Here is a 14,098-nt window from a genome sequence, read left to right as displayed (position 1 = left end):
GCGTCCTCCACGATAACGGTCAGGAGCCTCCAGTTCGACATCTGGGGGATGCCCAGGTCATAGATTGTGATGTTGAGGAAGTAGCGGTCGGTTCGCTCGCGGTCCAGCGGCTGTAGGACAGTCAGCAAGCCGTCGTCCATGTTGATAGTCAGACAGTTTTCTTTGTCTCTGTTCGATATGGAAAAGAGAATGCGGCCGTTGTAGCCTACGTCGTCGTCCCGCGCCCTCACCTGGAAAACACTAGCTCCGGGCGCGAGGTCCTCCCTAACCAGAATACTTGTCGGCAAGGCCTCAAACTGCGGAGCCTGTTTGTTCGTAGAGAATATGTCTGGACTTCTCTCGTCCTGTGTTGCTTGCGCCATAGCCGAAGCCTTCGACAGCATTTTCTCCGCCATTATCTGGGCCACCTGGGTGTCCTTACAGTTAAGTCCCCTTGGTGGCACCGAGCCCCTCCCTACGGATACGTTCGCAAACATCGGATCGGAGAACAACTCTCCGTCTGTGGCGACTATTTTCAAGTTGAACATCCCGCTTTTTAAATTGGCCGCTGATAACGACCGCTTCAGTGACAAAGCGCCAGACTCTGCGTTCAAGTTGAAGTAGCCCAACTCGTTTCCTGAGACCAATTTGTACTTCACCATACCCAGCTCGTCCATGTCCACGGCCGACAGCGTGACGATGGTCTGGCTGACGGGGAACTCTCGACCTATCATTCCTCTGCATGAAACGCTTTCAAAGACAGGCGGGTTGTCGTTTATATTCATTAAACGAACCGTTACGTTGACCTCACTCTCTCTTCTGTAGGGCGAACCCCAGTCTGAGGCCCGTACCGCAAACTTATAAATGTCCCCTGTCGACTCAAAGTCCAGGTCTCGTGTGATTCTCACCTCCCCCGTGCTCTGGTTTATGGTGAAAGGTAGCCACCGCGGGCCGCTGATTGTGTGAGTGATGTAGCCATTCTCTCCTTTGTCATCATCCACAGCGGACACAACCAGAACAACAGTGCCGACAGCTAAGCTTTCATTGATGGATATGTCATAAAACGGCCGGCTGAACACTGGAGAGTTATCATTAGCATCCTCGACTGTGATTCGGACCTTTGCTCTCAGCTGGCTGACAGCGTCGAGCACTTCCATCTCCATGAAAATCTGTGATATCCTTGTCAGATGCCTGGAGGTCATAATAACGCCAGTTAACGGATTTATATCAAAGTACATTAGTTCTGAGAGGCTGCTAAAGCTGTAATTGACGCTCGCGGGAGGAGGGGAGATTTTCACCACCTCTACAAAAGTCCCCAGGGGGGCAATTTCACTCAGCACCACTTCATAAACGTCTTTCCCAAAACTCTTTAATACGGGTTCTGGCTTTGCAACCAGCAACTGAACCACTTGAGTGTTGGAAAACTTTGGCGGGGCGCCTCTGTCTTTAGCCTGAAAGGTTAGGTTGCAACCATACGGGTATTTGTCCCAGTCCACTTGTTCTGGTGTTCTAACCCAGTACTCATTCCCCAGAGGCGATCGTTCAATCACAAACTGCTCAAGCGTATCGCCATCAATAATGGACACCCAGTCTATGTACCCGCCGACCCCCTCATCTTTATCTTCCACCGTCACTTTGGCAACAACCGGGTTCTTATCAGACCAGGGCGGAACGACGACAAGCGCCCTGAGAACAGGTGCGAACTCATTGAGCTGCACGACGGTTACGACAAGTCTGGCGGTGCTGCTGATACCGTTGTTGCCGTAGAGCTTCATGCCCCTGTCCACCACCAGCACCTCTAGCTCAAAGCGCTCTTGCTTATCAATCCTGGGCTGGCCTGTCAGTGTGACGACGCCGCTGGTCGGGTGCACGGCAAAGAGTGCCACTTTATTCTTGAAGAAGTAGTAAAACTCCCCGTTGGAGCCCACGTCGGCATCCGTGGCTGTCACGCGGCCGATGCTGGCACCCAGCGGGGCGCTCTCGGACACCACAAAGGAATAGGAGGTCGGGGAGAAGAGTGGTCGCAGGTCATTAGTGTCCAGGACTTTTATATAAACGGTACTTAACGCCTCCATGCCTCTCTGGGCGGATGCCTTGACCGTCAGCGTGTAGTTGTCTTGCACCTCCCGGTTCAACGTGGCGCCGCTGTTCGTGCGAATGCGGAGGAAACAGAAATCTCCCATCGCGAACTCCTCCGCCTGGAAGATGCCCTCGCCGTCCCCAGCTTCAATGGAAAACCGGACGTCAAAAGACCGGGGCGGCGGCCCCAGAGCGATCCCCATCTTGGTCTCGCTCCTGGCGTAGGTTCTCGCCGCAGAGTTCTCAAAGATGGAGGCGTTGTAGGCGGGCGAGGTGAAGAGCAGCAGGCCCTGTCCGGCCCTCGCCCCGGGCGACGACTGGCCACGGAGCGGAAGGATGGCGAGGAAAAAGCAAACATGGTGTAGAAGGCGAGGAAGAGAGCGCATAATTCCCCTCAGATGAGGCTTCATGGCTCTTACATCACGCAGACGCCCTGTGAGAGAAAAGAGACTGGCTGAGAATCTGCTGGTTAAAAACGTGACAAAGAACTGTAGCAGTCAAGACTCTAGGCTCTGCCTATTACTACCGGGACGTGTGACAGAATATTCAGGTCTGCACTAGTGCCTGTTTCATGAAAACCAAAAGGCAACATTGACCAAAACTATCAGCACGTTGTTACTTTGAATGATAGTTGCAATAAGATATGACAAACAACAGCAGTATCAAAAAAGTTAAACAGAGAATAGGATGCAAGAAATGAATATTGAGAGGATTCCATGAGTACAGTCTGCAGCTTAATTAGGCAAACATAGTGGATGTCTCACTTTGGGGGTCCTACCTTATGTGGAATGGCCAAAAAGTGCTTCCATCCTTTAAGCAACAGGATTATTTTTTGATTTTTTTTTTTAAAAAAAGGCTGTCGGAAGAAAAAATGAAAAAGTGCTGTGAATCCACGATCACATCATCCAACCCCGCCAGGAGGCAGCCGTCTGGAGAGCCGCAGCCATCGTCGTTCAACTAAACACCCCAATTGTCCCAGTTTCCAGTGCACCTGCGTCCTGTCCGCGAAAGGAACGTTCAAGCCGCACTTGGTGACGCTTCGGTCCGATATTCGAGAAGAGTGGACTGAAAAGAGGTTTAGCGCAAGTTTTTTTTTTTTTGAGGGTGGGGGGGTGGGGGGGGCGTCCAGCATCAGTCGCCGCCGCCGCCGCCGCGCTGGGACCACTGATGGAGCAGGCGGTGGGCGGGGCCAGAGCCGAGAGTTGCCGAGCGAAGCCGAGCGCACCCGGAAGTCAGCGAGGGGCAAGCTTCGTGTGTTAGCGGTGTGTTGAGCGGTGTCTTCTCTTGCCGCTCCCCTGGTTCTTAAGTGCTCCTTGTCACATTCAGTCCGGGGTTAAAAGTTACTCTCGCCAGCCATAATGTCCGTGTTGTGCTACAACAAGGGATGCGGGCAGCGTTTCGATCCGGAGAACAACCCGGACGGTGAGTTGCTAACGTTGCTACGGGCTAACAAGCTAGCTGGTGATTCTGGAATGTTCGACAGGCCAGGTCACGTGGTTCCTGCCAGCTAACTTAGTTCTTGTCAAACTTGGCGAAAACTGACAACGTGTTTTGACTGCGTCGGTTATTTTATACGCTTGGTCTGTGTTTTGAACTTCGCATTCATGTTGGCAACTTCATACTTTGGTGGTAGCGTTAACGGTAAGTTTGTTGTTATTGTTTTCTTCACTGCATTGAATACAGCAGTGTTTTTCCAACCACGGTGCCGCGGCACACTAGTGTGCTTTGAAATACAGGCTGGTGTGCCGTGGGAGATTATGTAATTTCACCTAATTGGGTTAAATTTTATATAATAATAATATTTTGCTTGTTATTTTGCAACGTTTTCTTTATTTTAGAATTTTCTTTTGTAATTTTGCATTGTTTTCTTTGTCATTTTGCAACATTTTCTTTGACATTTTGCAACCTTTTCTTTATTTTGCAACATTTTCTTTGACATTTTGCAACCTATTCTTTATTTTGCAACCTTTTTTTATTTTGCAACTTTTTTTTGTCATTTTGCAACGTTTTCTTTATCAATTTGCAACATTTTCCTTGTTATTTTGCAACATTTTCCTTATTTTGCAACGTTTTCTTCATTTTGCAACATTTTTCTTATTTTGCAAGGTTTTCTTTATTTTGCAATATTTTGCTTGTCTTTTTGCAACGTTTTCTTTATGTTAGATTTTTTTTTGTAATTTTGCAGTTTTATTTGTCATTTTGCAACATTTTCTTTGACATTTTGCAACCTTAATTTTGCAACATTTTCTTTGACATTTTGCAACCTTTTCTTTATTTTGCAACATTTTCTTTGTCATTTTGCAAGGTGTTGCATGTCATTTTGCAATGTTTTCTTTGTCATTTTGCAACATTTTCCTTGTTGTTTTGCAACATTTTCCTTGTTATTTTGCAAGGTTTTCTTCATTTTGCAATATTTTTCTTATTTTGCAAGGTTTTCTTTATTTTGTAATATTTTGCTTGTTATTTTGGAACGTTTTCTTTATTTTAGAATATTTTTTTGTAATTTTGCATTGTTTTATTTGTCATTTTGCAACATTTTCTTTGACATTTTGCAACCTTTTCTTTATTTTGCAACCTTTTTTTAAATTTTGCAACATTTTCTTTGTCATTTTGCAAGGTGTTGCATGTCATTTTGCAACGTTTTCTTTGTCATTTTGCAACATTTTCCTTGTTATTTTGCAACGTTTTCCTTGTTATTTTGCAAGGTTTCTTCATTTTGCAACATTTTCTTTGTCATTTTGCAAGGTGTTGCATGTCATTTTGCAACATTTTCTTTGTCATTTTGCAACATTTTCCTTGTTATTTTGCAACGTTTTCCTTGTTATTTTACAAGGTTTTCTTCATTTTACAACCTTTTTTTAAATTTTGCAACATTTTCTTTGTCATTTTGCAAGGTGTTGCATGTCATTTTGCAACGTGTTCTTTGTCATTTTGCAACATTTTCCTTATTATTTTGCAACGTTTTCCTTGTTATTTTGCAAGGTTTTCTTCATTTTGCAACATTTTTCTTATTTTGCAAGGTTTTCTTTATTTTGCAATATTTTTCTTATTTTGCAAGGTTTTCTTTATTTTGCAATATTTTGCTTATTTTGTAACGTTTTCTTTATTTTAGAATTTTCTTTTGTAATTTTGCACTGTTTTCTTTGTCATTTTGCAACATTTTCTTTGACATTTTGCAACCTTTTCTTTATTTTGCAACATTTTCTTTGTCATTTTGCAAGGTGTTGCATGTCATTTGCAACGTTTTCTTTGTCATTTTGCAACATTGTCCTTATTTTGCAACGTTTTCCTTATTTTGCAACGTTTTCTTCATTTTGTAACATTTTTCTTATTTTGCAACGTTTTCTTTATATTGCAATATTTTGCAACGTTTTCTTTATTTTATATTTTCTTTGTTATTTTGCATTGTGGCCCTGCGATGAGGTGGCGACTTGTCCAGGGTGTACCCCGCCTTTCGCCCGAATGCAGCTGAGATAGGCTCCAGCATCCCCCGCCACCCCAAAAAGGACAAGCGGTAGAAAATGGATGGGTTAAAAATATTTTTTGCACACAAGTAATTATAATCCGTAAATACTGTGCCGTTGTTGAGTGTCTGTATCAATCAATCAATCAATGTTTATTTATATAGCCCTAAATCACAAGTGTCTCAAAGGGCTGCACAAGCCACAACGACATCCTCGGTTCAGATCCCACATAAGGGCAAGGAAAAACTCACAACCCAGTGGGATGTCAATGAGAATGACAATGAGAAACCTTGGAGAGGACCGCAGATGTGGGTGCCCCCCGCCCTCTAGGGGAGACCGGATGCAATGGACGTCGAGTGGGTCTAGCATAATATTGCGTACTGTACTGTCTAAAGCAATGTTTTTCAACCTTTTTTGCGTTGAAAAAATCCAAAGGCACACCACCAGCAGAAATCAATAAAATATGAAACTCGATATTGACAATAAAAAGTCGTCGGATATGACTTTAAACCATAACCAAGCATGCACCACTATAGCTCTTGTCTCAAAGTAAGTGTACGGTCACCACCTGTCACATCACACCCTGACTTATTTGGATTTTTTTTTTTTGTCGTTTCCTGTGTCTAGTGTTTTAGTTCTTGTCTTGCGCTCCTATTTTGGTGGCTTTTCCTGTTTTTGTTAGTATTTTCCCGTAGCGGTTTCATGTCTTCCTTTAAGCGCTGTTCCCCGCACCTGCTTTGTTTTAGCAAAGAAGAATATTTCAGTTGTTTTTATCTTTCTTTGTGGGGACATTATTGATCGTCATGTCATGTACGGATGTACTTTGTGGACGCCGTCTGCTCCACACGCTGTAAGTCTTTGCTGTCGTCCAGCATTCTGTTTTTCTTCACTTTGTCGCCAGTTCAGTTTTAGTTTCGTTCTGCATAGCCTTCCCTGAGCTTCAATGCCTTTTTATAGGGGCACTCACCTTTTTCTTTATTTTTCAGTTTAAGCATCAGATAACTTTTTACCTGCATGCTGCCTCCTGCTGCCGTCTGCATATTGTGATCACGACAAAGCAATTAGCTGCCTGCTGCCACCTACTGATATGGAAGAGTATTACGCGGTTAGTCTGCCGAGCTCTAGACAGCACAGACACTCAACAACGGCACATTATTTGCCGATTATAATTACTGGTTTGCAAAAAATATTTTTAACCCAAATAAGTGAAATGACATCATCTCCCACGGCACACCAGACTGTATCTCACGGCACACTAGTGTGCCGCGGCACAGTGGTTGAAAAACACTGGTCCAGAGCTCGGCAGAATAACCATGTTATACTTTTCCATATCAGTAGGTGGCAGCAGGTAGCTAATTGCTTTGTAGATGTTGTAGGCCCGTGAATGAATTATCTATGGCCCTGGGGATGATATTTGATTAGTATTAGAACCAGCCCGCAGGCCACAGGCGCCTGCTGCTGTTTTGCACGCACCAATACTCCATCAGTGTTGGCGCTAGGAATTTTCAAAACGGGGTCCCAGGGACCCCATCAAGTCCCACAGTACATTTTTAGGGTCCCACTTTTTCGTAAGCGTTTTGAAAACAAATGATAAATGTATGCATTATGCTGTTGTATCTCACATTCTATATTGTGTTTTGGAAAAAAGGTTGCCTTATTAAAAAACAATACAAAAGAAAACACATTTTTATGCATATGTACATTTATGCAGTTATAAACATCCATTCACTTACTTCTTTCCTTCACGGATCTAAACTTTACAGCTGATGGCATTTTTTTCTATATTTTTATTCATTATATATATTATTTTTTCATTACGTGCCGGAAATAAGCGTCTTTTCCTGTCTTTCTCGCCATTTCCGGGTCTATGTTGGATGTCAGAGTTGACCAACATGTCGGTTTATGTCCACAACTTTCTACTATCCAGGTGAGAGGCGTGATTTATAATCTCGAATTAACTTTCACCAACTCCGAGGCGATGCAGCAGCTCAACATGTCAATATAGCAGCATAAGCTAGTTATCTCTCCTCGATCACGATGCTGCTAAAATTACTTTGTCGCTTATAACATGGGTGTCAAACTCTGGCCGTGTAATTTCACTTGGCCCTTGAGGCGATATCAAATTAACACTAGAGCTGGCCCGCCGATTATATACAGCGGCGGTAACACCGCATTCACCGCTAATTCTCATACTAGCCAACCCACCCGGGAGACTCCCAAATTTCAGTGCCCCTCCCGAAAATCGTCACGTCCGCTTTTCATCCAGTCCAACGAGTGCTGGCCCAGTCACATATGTGCGGCTTCTGCACGCACCAACACAAGTGAATGCAACGCATACTTGATCAACAGCCATACAGGTCACACTGAGGGTGACCGTATAAACAACTTTAACACTATTAGAAATATGCGCCACACTGTGAACTCACACCAAACAAGAATGACAAACACATTTCGGGAGAACATCCGCACCGTAACACAACTGAACAAATACCCAGAACCCTTTGCAGCACTAACTCTTCCGGGACGCTACAAGGTGTGTGTGGGGGGGCGGGGCTTTGGTGGTAGCGGGGGGGTGTATTTTGTAGCGTCCCGGAAGAGTTAGTGCTGCAAAGGGTTCTGGGTATGGATTCACAGTGTGGCGTATATTTGTAACAGTGTTAAAGGCCTACTGAAAGCCACTACTACCGACCACGCAGTCTGATAGTTTATATATCAATGATGAAATCGTAACATTGCAACACATGCCAATACGGCCGGGTTAACTTATAAAGTGACGTTTAAAACTTCCCGGGAAATATCCGGCTGAAACGTCGCGGTATGATGACGTATGCGCGTGACGAAGTCAGAGTAACGGAAGTTATGGTACCTGTAGAATCCTATACAAAAAGCTCTGTTTTCATTTCATAATTCCACAGTATTCTGGACATCTTTTGCAATTTGTTTAATGAACGATGAAGGCTGCAAAGAAGACAGTCGTAGGTGGGATCGGTGTATTAGCAGCGGACTACAGCAACACAACCAGGAGGACTTTGTTGGAGCGCTAGCCACGCTAGCCGCCGACCTCACCTTGACTTCCTACGTCTCCGGGCCGCCAAACGCATCGGGTGAAGTCGTTCGTCCTTCTGCCGATCGCTGGAACGCAGGTGAGCACGGGTGTTGATGAGTAGATGAGGGCTGGCTGGCGTAGGTGGAGAGCTAATGTTTTTAGCATAGCTCTGTGAGGTCCCGTTGCCAAGTTGCTAAGTTAGCTTCAATGGCGTCATTAGCACGGCATTGTTAACCTTCGCCAGCCTGGAAAGCATTAACCGTGTATTTACATGTCCACGGTTTAATAGTATTGTTGATTTTCTATCTATCCTTCCAGTCAGGGGTTTATTTTTTTGTTTCTATATGCAGTTAAAGCACGATGCTATCACGTTAGCTCATAGCTAAAGCATTTCGCTGATGTATTGTCGTGGAGATAAAAGGCACTGAATGTCCATTTCACGTTCTCGACTCTCATTTTCAAGAGGATATAGTATCCCAGGTGGTTTAAAATACAAATCCGTGATCCACAATAAAAAAAGGAGAGTGTGGAATCCAATGAGCCAGCTTGTACCTAAGTTACGGTCAGAGCGAAAAAAGATACGTCCTGCACTGCCTCTCAAGTCCTTCACTGTAACGTTCCTCATCTACGAATCTTTCATCCTCGCTCAAATTAATGGGGTAATCATCACTTTCTCGGTCCGAATCTCTCTCGCTCCATTGTAAACAACGGGGAATTGTGAGGAATACTAGCTCCTGTGACGTCACGCTACTTCCGCTACAGGCAAGGCTTTTTTTTTTATCAGTGAGCAAAAGTTGCGAACTTTATCGTCGATTTTCTCTACTAAATCCTTTCAGCAAAAATATGGCAATATCGCGAAATGATCAAGTATGACACATAGAATGGATCTGCTATTCCCGTTTAAATAAAAAAAAATCATTTCAGTAGGCCTTTAAAAGTGCAGTTCCCCTTTAAGCAAGTTAATATTTGGTTACCGCCGTGTGTCTCATTTCCTGTGTTTAGAAACACCTCGTCCAACACGAGAGCTCATCTTCATTTGCAGATATATTCTGCTCAGGCCACGCGTCTAATTTCCATTTTAATTGCATGCCACGTTTCATCACAGCAGAGTACATTGGCATTACCTTAAGGGCTGACGGGGAAAGGAATGGTTTGGACCACGCTGGAAGGAAATGGCTGCTTTATAAGGTCACACAGTCAATATGCTGGTGTCGCTTTGTTAAAGACAGTTTTTCTTTGTTATTTTGTTGCTGCAGAAGGCTGTACATACCACCCAGGCGTCCCCGTCTTCCACGATGCACTCAAGGTAAACGCGCCTTTAAAATGTTGTTGCGACCTCCCCCTGTCCCAACGCCTCGCTCTCCTTCCCAAGGGATGGTCGTGCTGCAAGAGAAGGACCACCGACTTCTCCGACTTCCTCGGCATCGCGGTGAGTTTTTGTTCTTAGCTCGCGTCGTCTGCTGGCTCGCTATTACAGCGGTCGCGTTCTCTCCCCCTCCCACAGGGCTGCACTAAAGGCCCCCACAACAAAGAGAAGCCCCCGGAGCCGGTGAAACCAGACGTGGACGAACAGAAACCAAAGTTTAGCGAGTACATCATCTCCGCACCAAAGCCTCAGGAGGCTATTTGCAGACCAAGGTTGGACTGGGTCGGCTATCTTTTTGTCTTAACTTTAATCGATACCGTGCTCGTCCACGTCTCTTTTTCGAGACAACACGCTAACCACTTACAAGAAAGTGTGAAGCAGCAGTGCAATATTGATCCACAACACACCTGCACAGCATGTTGTGGTGTCAAACTTGTAACTGACTCTGGGGCTGCTTATAAAGTCGTGTGGCTAATAATAGGCCCTTTTCCACCAAAAGTTCAGGAACCTGTGGTTCCTGGAACTAAGTGTACCTGTGGAAGTGTTTCCACCACATTTCACCGTTCAGGTGGTTTATACAAAGCACTCTGATGACGTATGGAAGAGTGGTTGACTATATTTCTACACTGATACCATGTAAATAAACAGACAATATTAGGTCACAGTTCTTTTATTAAAAAGTAAGTCATGGAAATACAACGCAATCATATACAAAATGACAGGATTTATGAAATAAAGTGTTTATAATTGTTTATAAATAGTCAGGCTTTCGTCCACAATGCCCAACAGTCTGAAAGTCGTCCTCTCCGTAAATGATGAATTCATGAGGGTCAGACGATTCCTTTTGGTCCATTTCATCTGTAAATAACAATATATAAATAATAAATGTCAGTTTTTATCTGTAAATAATAGAGATGTCCGATAATATCGGCAGACCGATATTATCGGCCGATAAATGCATTAAAATGTAATATCGGAAAAAAATAAAATAAAAAAATAAAAAATGTAATATCGGAAATTATCGGTATCGGTTTTTTTATTATCAGTATCGTTTTTTTTTGTTTTTTTTTATTAAATCCACATAAAAAACACAAGATACACTTACAATTAGTGCACCAACCCAAAAAACCTCCCTCCCCCATTTACACTCATTCACACAAAAGGGTTGTTTCTTTCTGTTATTAATATTCTGCTTCCTACATTATATATCAATATATATCAATACAGTCTGCAAGGGATACAGTCCGTAAGCACACATGATTGTGCGTGCTGCTGCTCCACTAATAGTACTAACCTTTAACAGTTCATTTTACTAATTTTCATTAATTACTAGTTTCTATGTAACTGTTTTTATATTGTTTTACTTTCTTTTTTATTCAAGAAAATGTTTTTAATTTATTTATCTTATTTTATTTGATTCATTTTTTTAAAAAGTACCTTATCTTCACCATACCTGGTTGTCCAAATTAGGCATAATAATGTGTTAATTCCACGACTGTATATATCGGTTGATATCGGTATCGGTTGATATCGGTATCGGTAATTAAAGAGTTGGACAATATCGGCATATCGGATATCGGCAAAAAGCCATTATCGGACATCCCTAGTAAATAATAATGTACACTACCGTTCAAAAGTTTGGGGTCACCCAAACAATTTAGTGGAATAGCCTTCATTTCTAAGAACAAGAATAGACTGTCGAGTTTCAGATGAAAGTTCACTTTTTCTGGCCATTTTGAGCGTTTAATTGAATGTGATGCTCCAGAAACTCAATCTGCTCAAAGGAAGGTCAGTTTTGTAGCTTCTGTAACGAGCTAAAGTGTTTTCAGATGTGTGAACATGATTGCACAAGGGTTTTCTAATCATCAATTAGCCTTCTGAGCCAATGAGCAAACACATTGTACCATTAGAACACTGGAGTGATAGTTGCTGGAAATGGGCCTCTATACACCTATGTAGATATTGCACCAAAAAGCAGACATTTGCAGCTAGAATAGTCATTTACCACATTAGCAATGTATAGAGTGTATTTCTTTCAATTAGGACTAGTTTAAAGTTATCTTCATTGAAAAGTACAGTGCTTTTCCTTCAAAAATAAGGACATTTCAATGTGACCCCAAACTTTTGAACGGTAGTGTATAAATGTCAGTGTTTATCTGTAAATGACAATATATAAATAATAAGTGTCAGTGTTTATCTGGATATAACAATATATAAATAATACATGTCAGTGTTTATCTGTAAATAATATATAAATAATAAATGTCAGTGTTTATCTGTAAATAATATATAAATAATAAATGCCAATGTTTATCTATAAATAAATAATAAATGTCTTTTTTCATCTGTAAATCTTAATATATGAATAATACATGTCTTTGTTTATCTGTAAATAATATATAGATAATAAATGTCAGTGTTTATCTGTAAATAGCAATATATAAATAAAAGATGTCGGTGTTTATCTGGAAATAACAATATATAAATAATAAATGTCAGTGTTTATCTGTAAATAACATTAATCAAATAATAAATGTCTTTGTTTATCTGTAATTCTTAAAATATAAATAATACATGTCTTTCTTTATATGTAAATAATATATAAATAATAAATGTCAGTGTTTATCTGTAAATAACAATATATAAATAAAAAATGTCGGTGTTTATCTGGAAATAACAATATATAAATAATAAATGTCAGTGTTTATCTGTAAATAACATTAAATAAATAATAAATGTCTTTGTTTATCTGTAATTCTTAATATATAAATAATACATGTCTTTGTTTATCTGTAAATATATAAATAATAAATGTCAGTGTTTATCTGTGAATAACAATATATGAATAATAAATGTTTTTTTTGTCTATAAATATATAAATAATAAATGTCAGTGTTTATCTGGAAATAACAATATATGAATAATAAATGTCAGTGTTTATATAAATAATAAATGTCTTTGTTTATCTATAAATAATCTGTTTATCTGTAAATAACATTATATAAATAATAAATGTCAGTGTTTATCTGTAAATAAAAATATATAAATAATAAATGTCAGTGTTTATCTCGATATAACAATATATAAATAATAAATGTCAGTGTTTATCTGTAAATAACAATAAATAAATAATAAATGTCTTTGCTTATCTGTTAGTAACAATGTATAATCAATGTCCGTGTTTATCTGTAAATGACAATATTATATAAATAATACATTTCGGGGTTTATCTGTAAATAACAATATATCAATAATACATGTCAGTGGTTATCTGTAAATAACAATATATGAATAATAAATGTGTTTTTTTGTCTGTAAATATATAAATAATAAATGTCAGTGTTTATCTGTAAATAACAATATATAAATAATAAATGTCAGTGTTTATTTGGAAATAATATATGAATAATAAATGTCTTTGTTTATCTATAAATAATCTGTTTATCTGTAAATAACAGTATATCAATAATAAATGTCAGTGTTTATCTGTAAATAACATTATATAAATAATAAATGTCAGTGTTTATCTGTAAATAAAAATATATAAATAATAAATGTCAGTGTTTATCTCGATATAACAATATATAAATAATAAATGTCAGTGTTTATCTGTAAATAACAATAAATAAATAATAAATGTCTTTGCTTATCTGTTAGTAACAATGTATAATCAATGTCCGTGTTTATCTGTGAATGACAATATTATATAAATAATACATTTCAGGGTTTATCTGTAAATAACAATATATCCATAATACATGTCAGTGGTTATCTGTAAATAACAATATATCAATAACAAACGTCAGTGATTATATGTAAATAACAATATATCAATAATACATGTCAGCGTTTATCTGTAAACAATATATAAATAATACAAGTCAGGGTTTATCTATAAATAATACATTTCAGTGTTTATCTGTAAATAATATATAAATAATATATGTCAGTGTTTATCTGTAAATAATATATAAATAATAAATGTCAATGTCAATGTTTATCTGTAAATAACAATAAATAAATAACAAATGTCTTTTTTCATCTGTAAATCTTAATATATGAATAATACATGTCTTTGTTTATCTGTAAATAATATATAAATAATAAATGTCAGTGTTTATCTGTAAGTAACAATATATAAATAATAAATGTCTGTGTTTATCT

At 39.7% G+C, this 14,098-nt stretch overlaps 2 protein-coding genes across 2 annotated transcripts in view; one reads left to right on the top strand and one right to left on the bottom strand.

Annotated features, from left to right (window-relative positions):
- Nucleotides 1–3,099, bottom strand: part of LOC133649523 (protocadherin Fat 3) — a 235,516-nt gene extending 232,417 nt beyond the window's left edge. The window contains exons 1-2 of the mRNA XM_062046111.1: nt 2,837–3,099; nt 1–2,491 (exon numbers count right to left, since the gene is read on the bottom strand). The exon at nt 1–2,491 is cut by the window's left edge and continues 481 nt beyond it. Of these exons, the coding sequence (XP_061902095.1) occupies nt 1–2,468 (2,468 nt within the window). The 5' untranslated portion in view covers nt 2,469–2,491; nt 2,837–3,099. The remainder of the gene's footprint in view (nt 2,492–2,836) is intronic.
- A 99-nt stretch (nt 3,100–3,198) lies between these two features.
- Nucleotides 3,199–14,098, top strand: part of LOC133650052 (cysteine and histidine-rich domain-containing protein 1-like) — a 31,890-nt gene continuing 20,990 nt past the window's right edge. Inside the window, exons 1-4 of the mRNA XM_062046837.1 lie at nt 3,199–3,480; nt 9,825–9,874; nt 9,941–9,997; nt 10,073–10,206. Of these exons, the coding sequence (XP_061902821.1) occupies nt 3,417–3,480; nt 9,825–9,874; nt 9,941–9,997; nt 10,073–10,206 (305 nt within the window). The 5' untranslated portion in view covers nt 3,199–3,416. The remainder of the gene's footprint in view (nt 3,481–9,824; nt 9,875–9,940; nt 9,998–10,072; nt 10,207–14,098) is intronic.

The sequence above is a fragment of the Entelurus aequoreus genome, linkage group LG05 (genome assembly GCF_033978785.1).
Source record: "Entelurus aequoreus isolate RoL-2023_Sb linkage group LG05, RoL_Eaeq_v1.1, whole genome shotgun sequence".
NCBI lineage: Eukaryota > Metazoa > Chordata > Actinopteri > Syngnathiformes > Syngnathidae > Entelurus > Entelurus aequoreus.
Note: the sequence above shows the minus strand (reverse complement) of the source record. Positions and strands in the feature narration are given on the sequence as shown.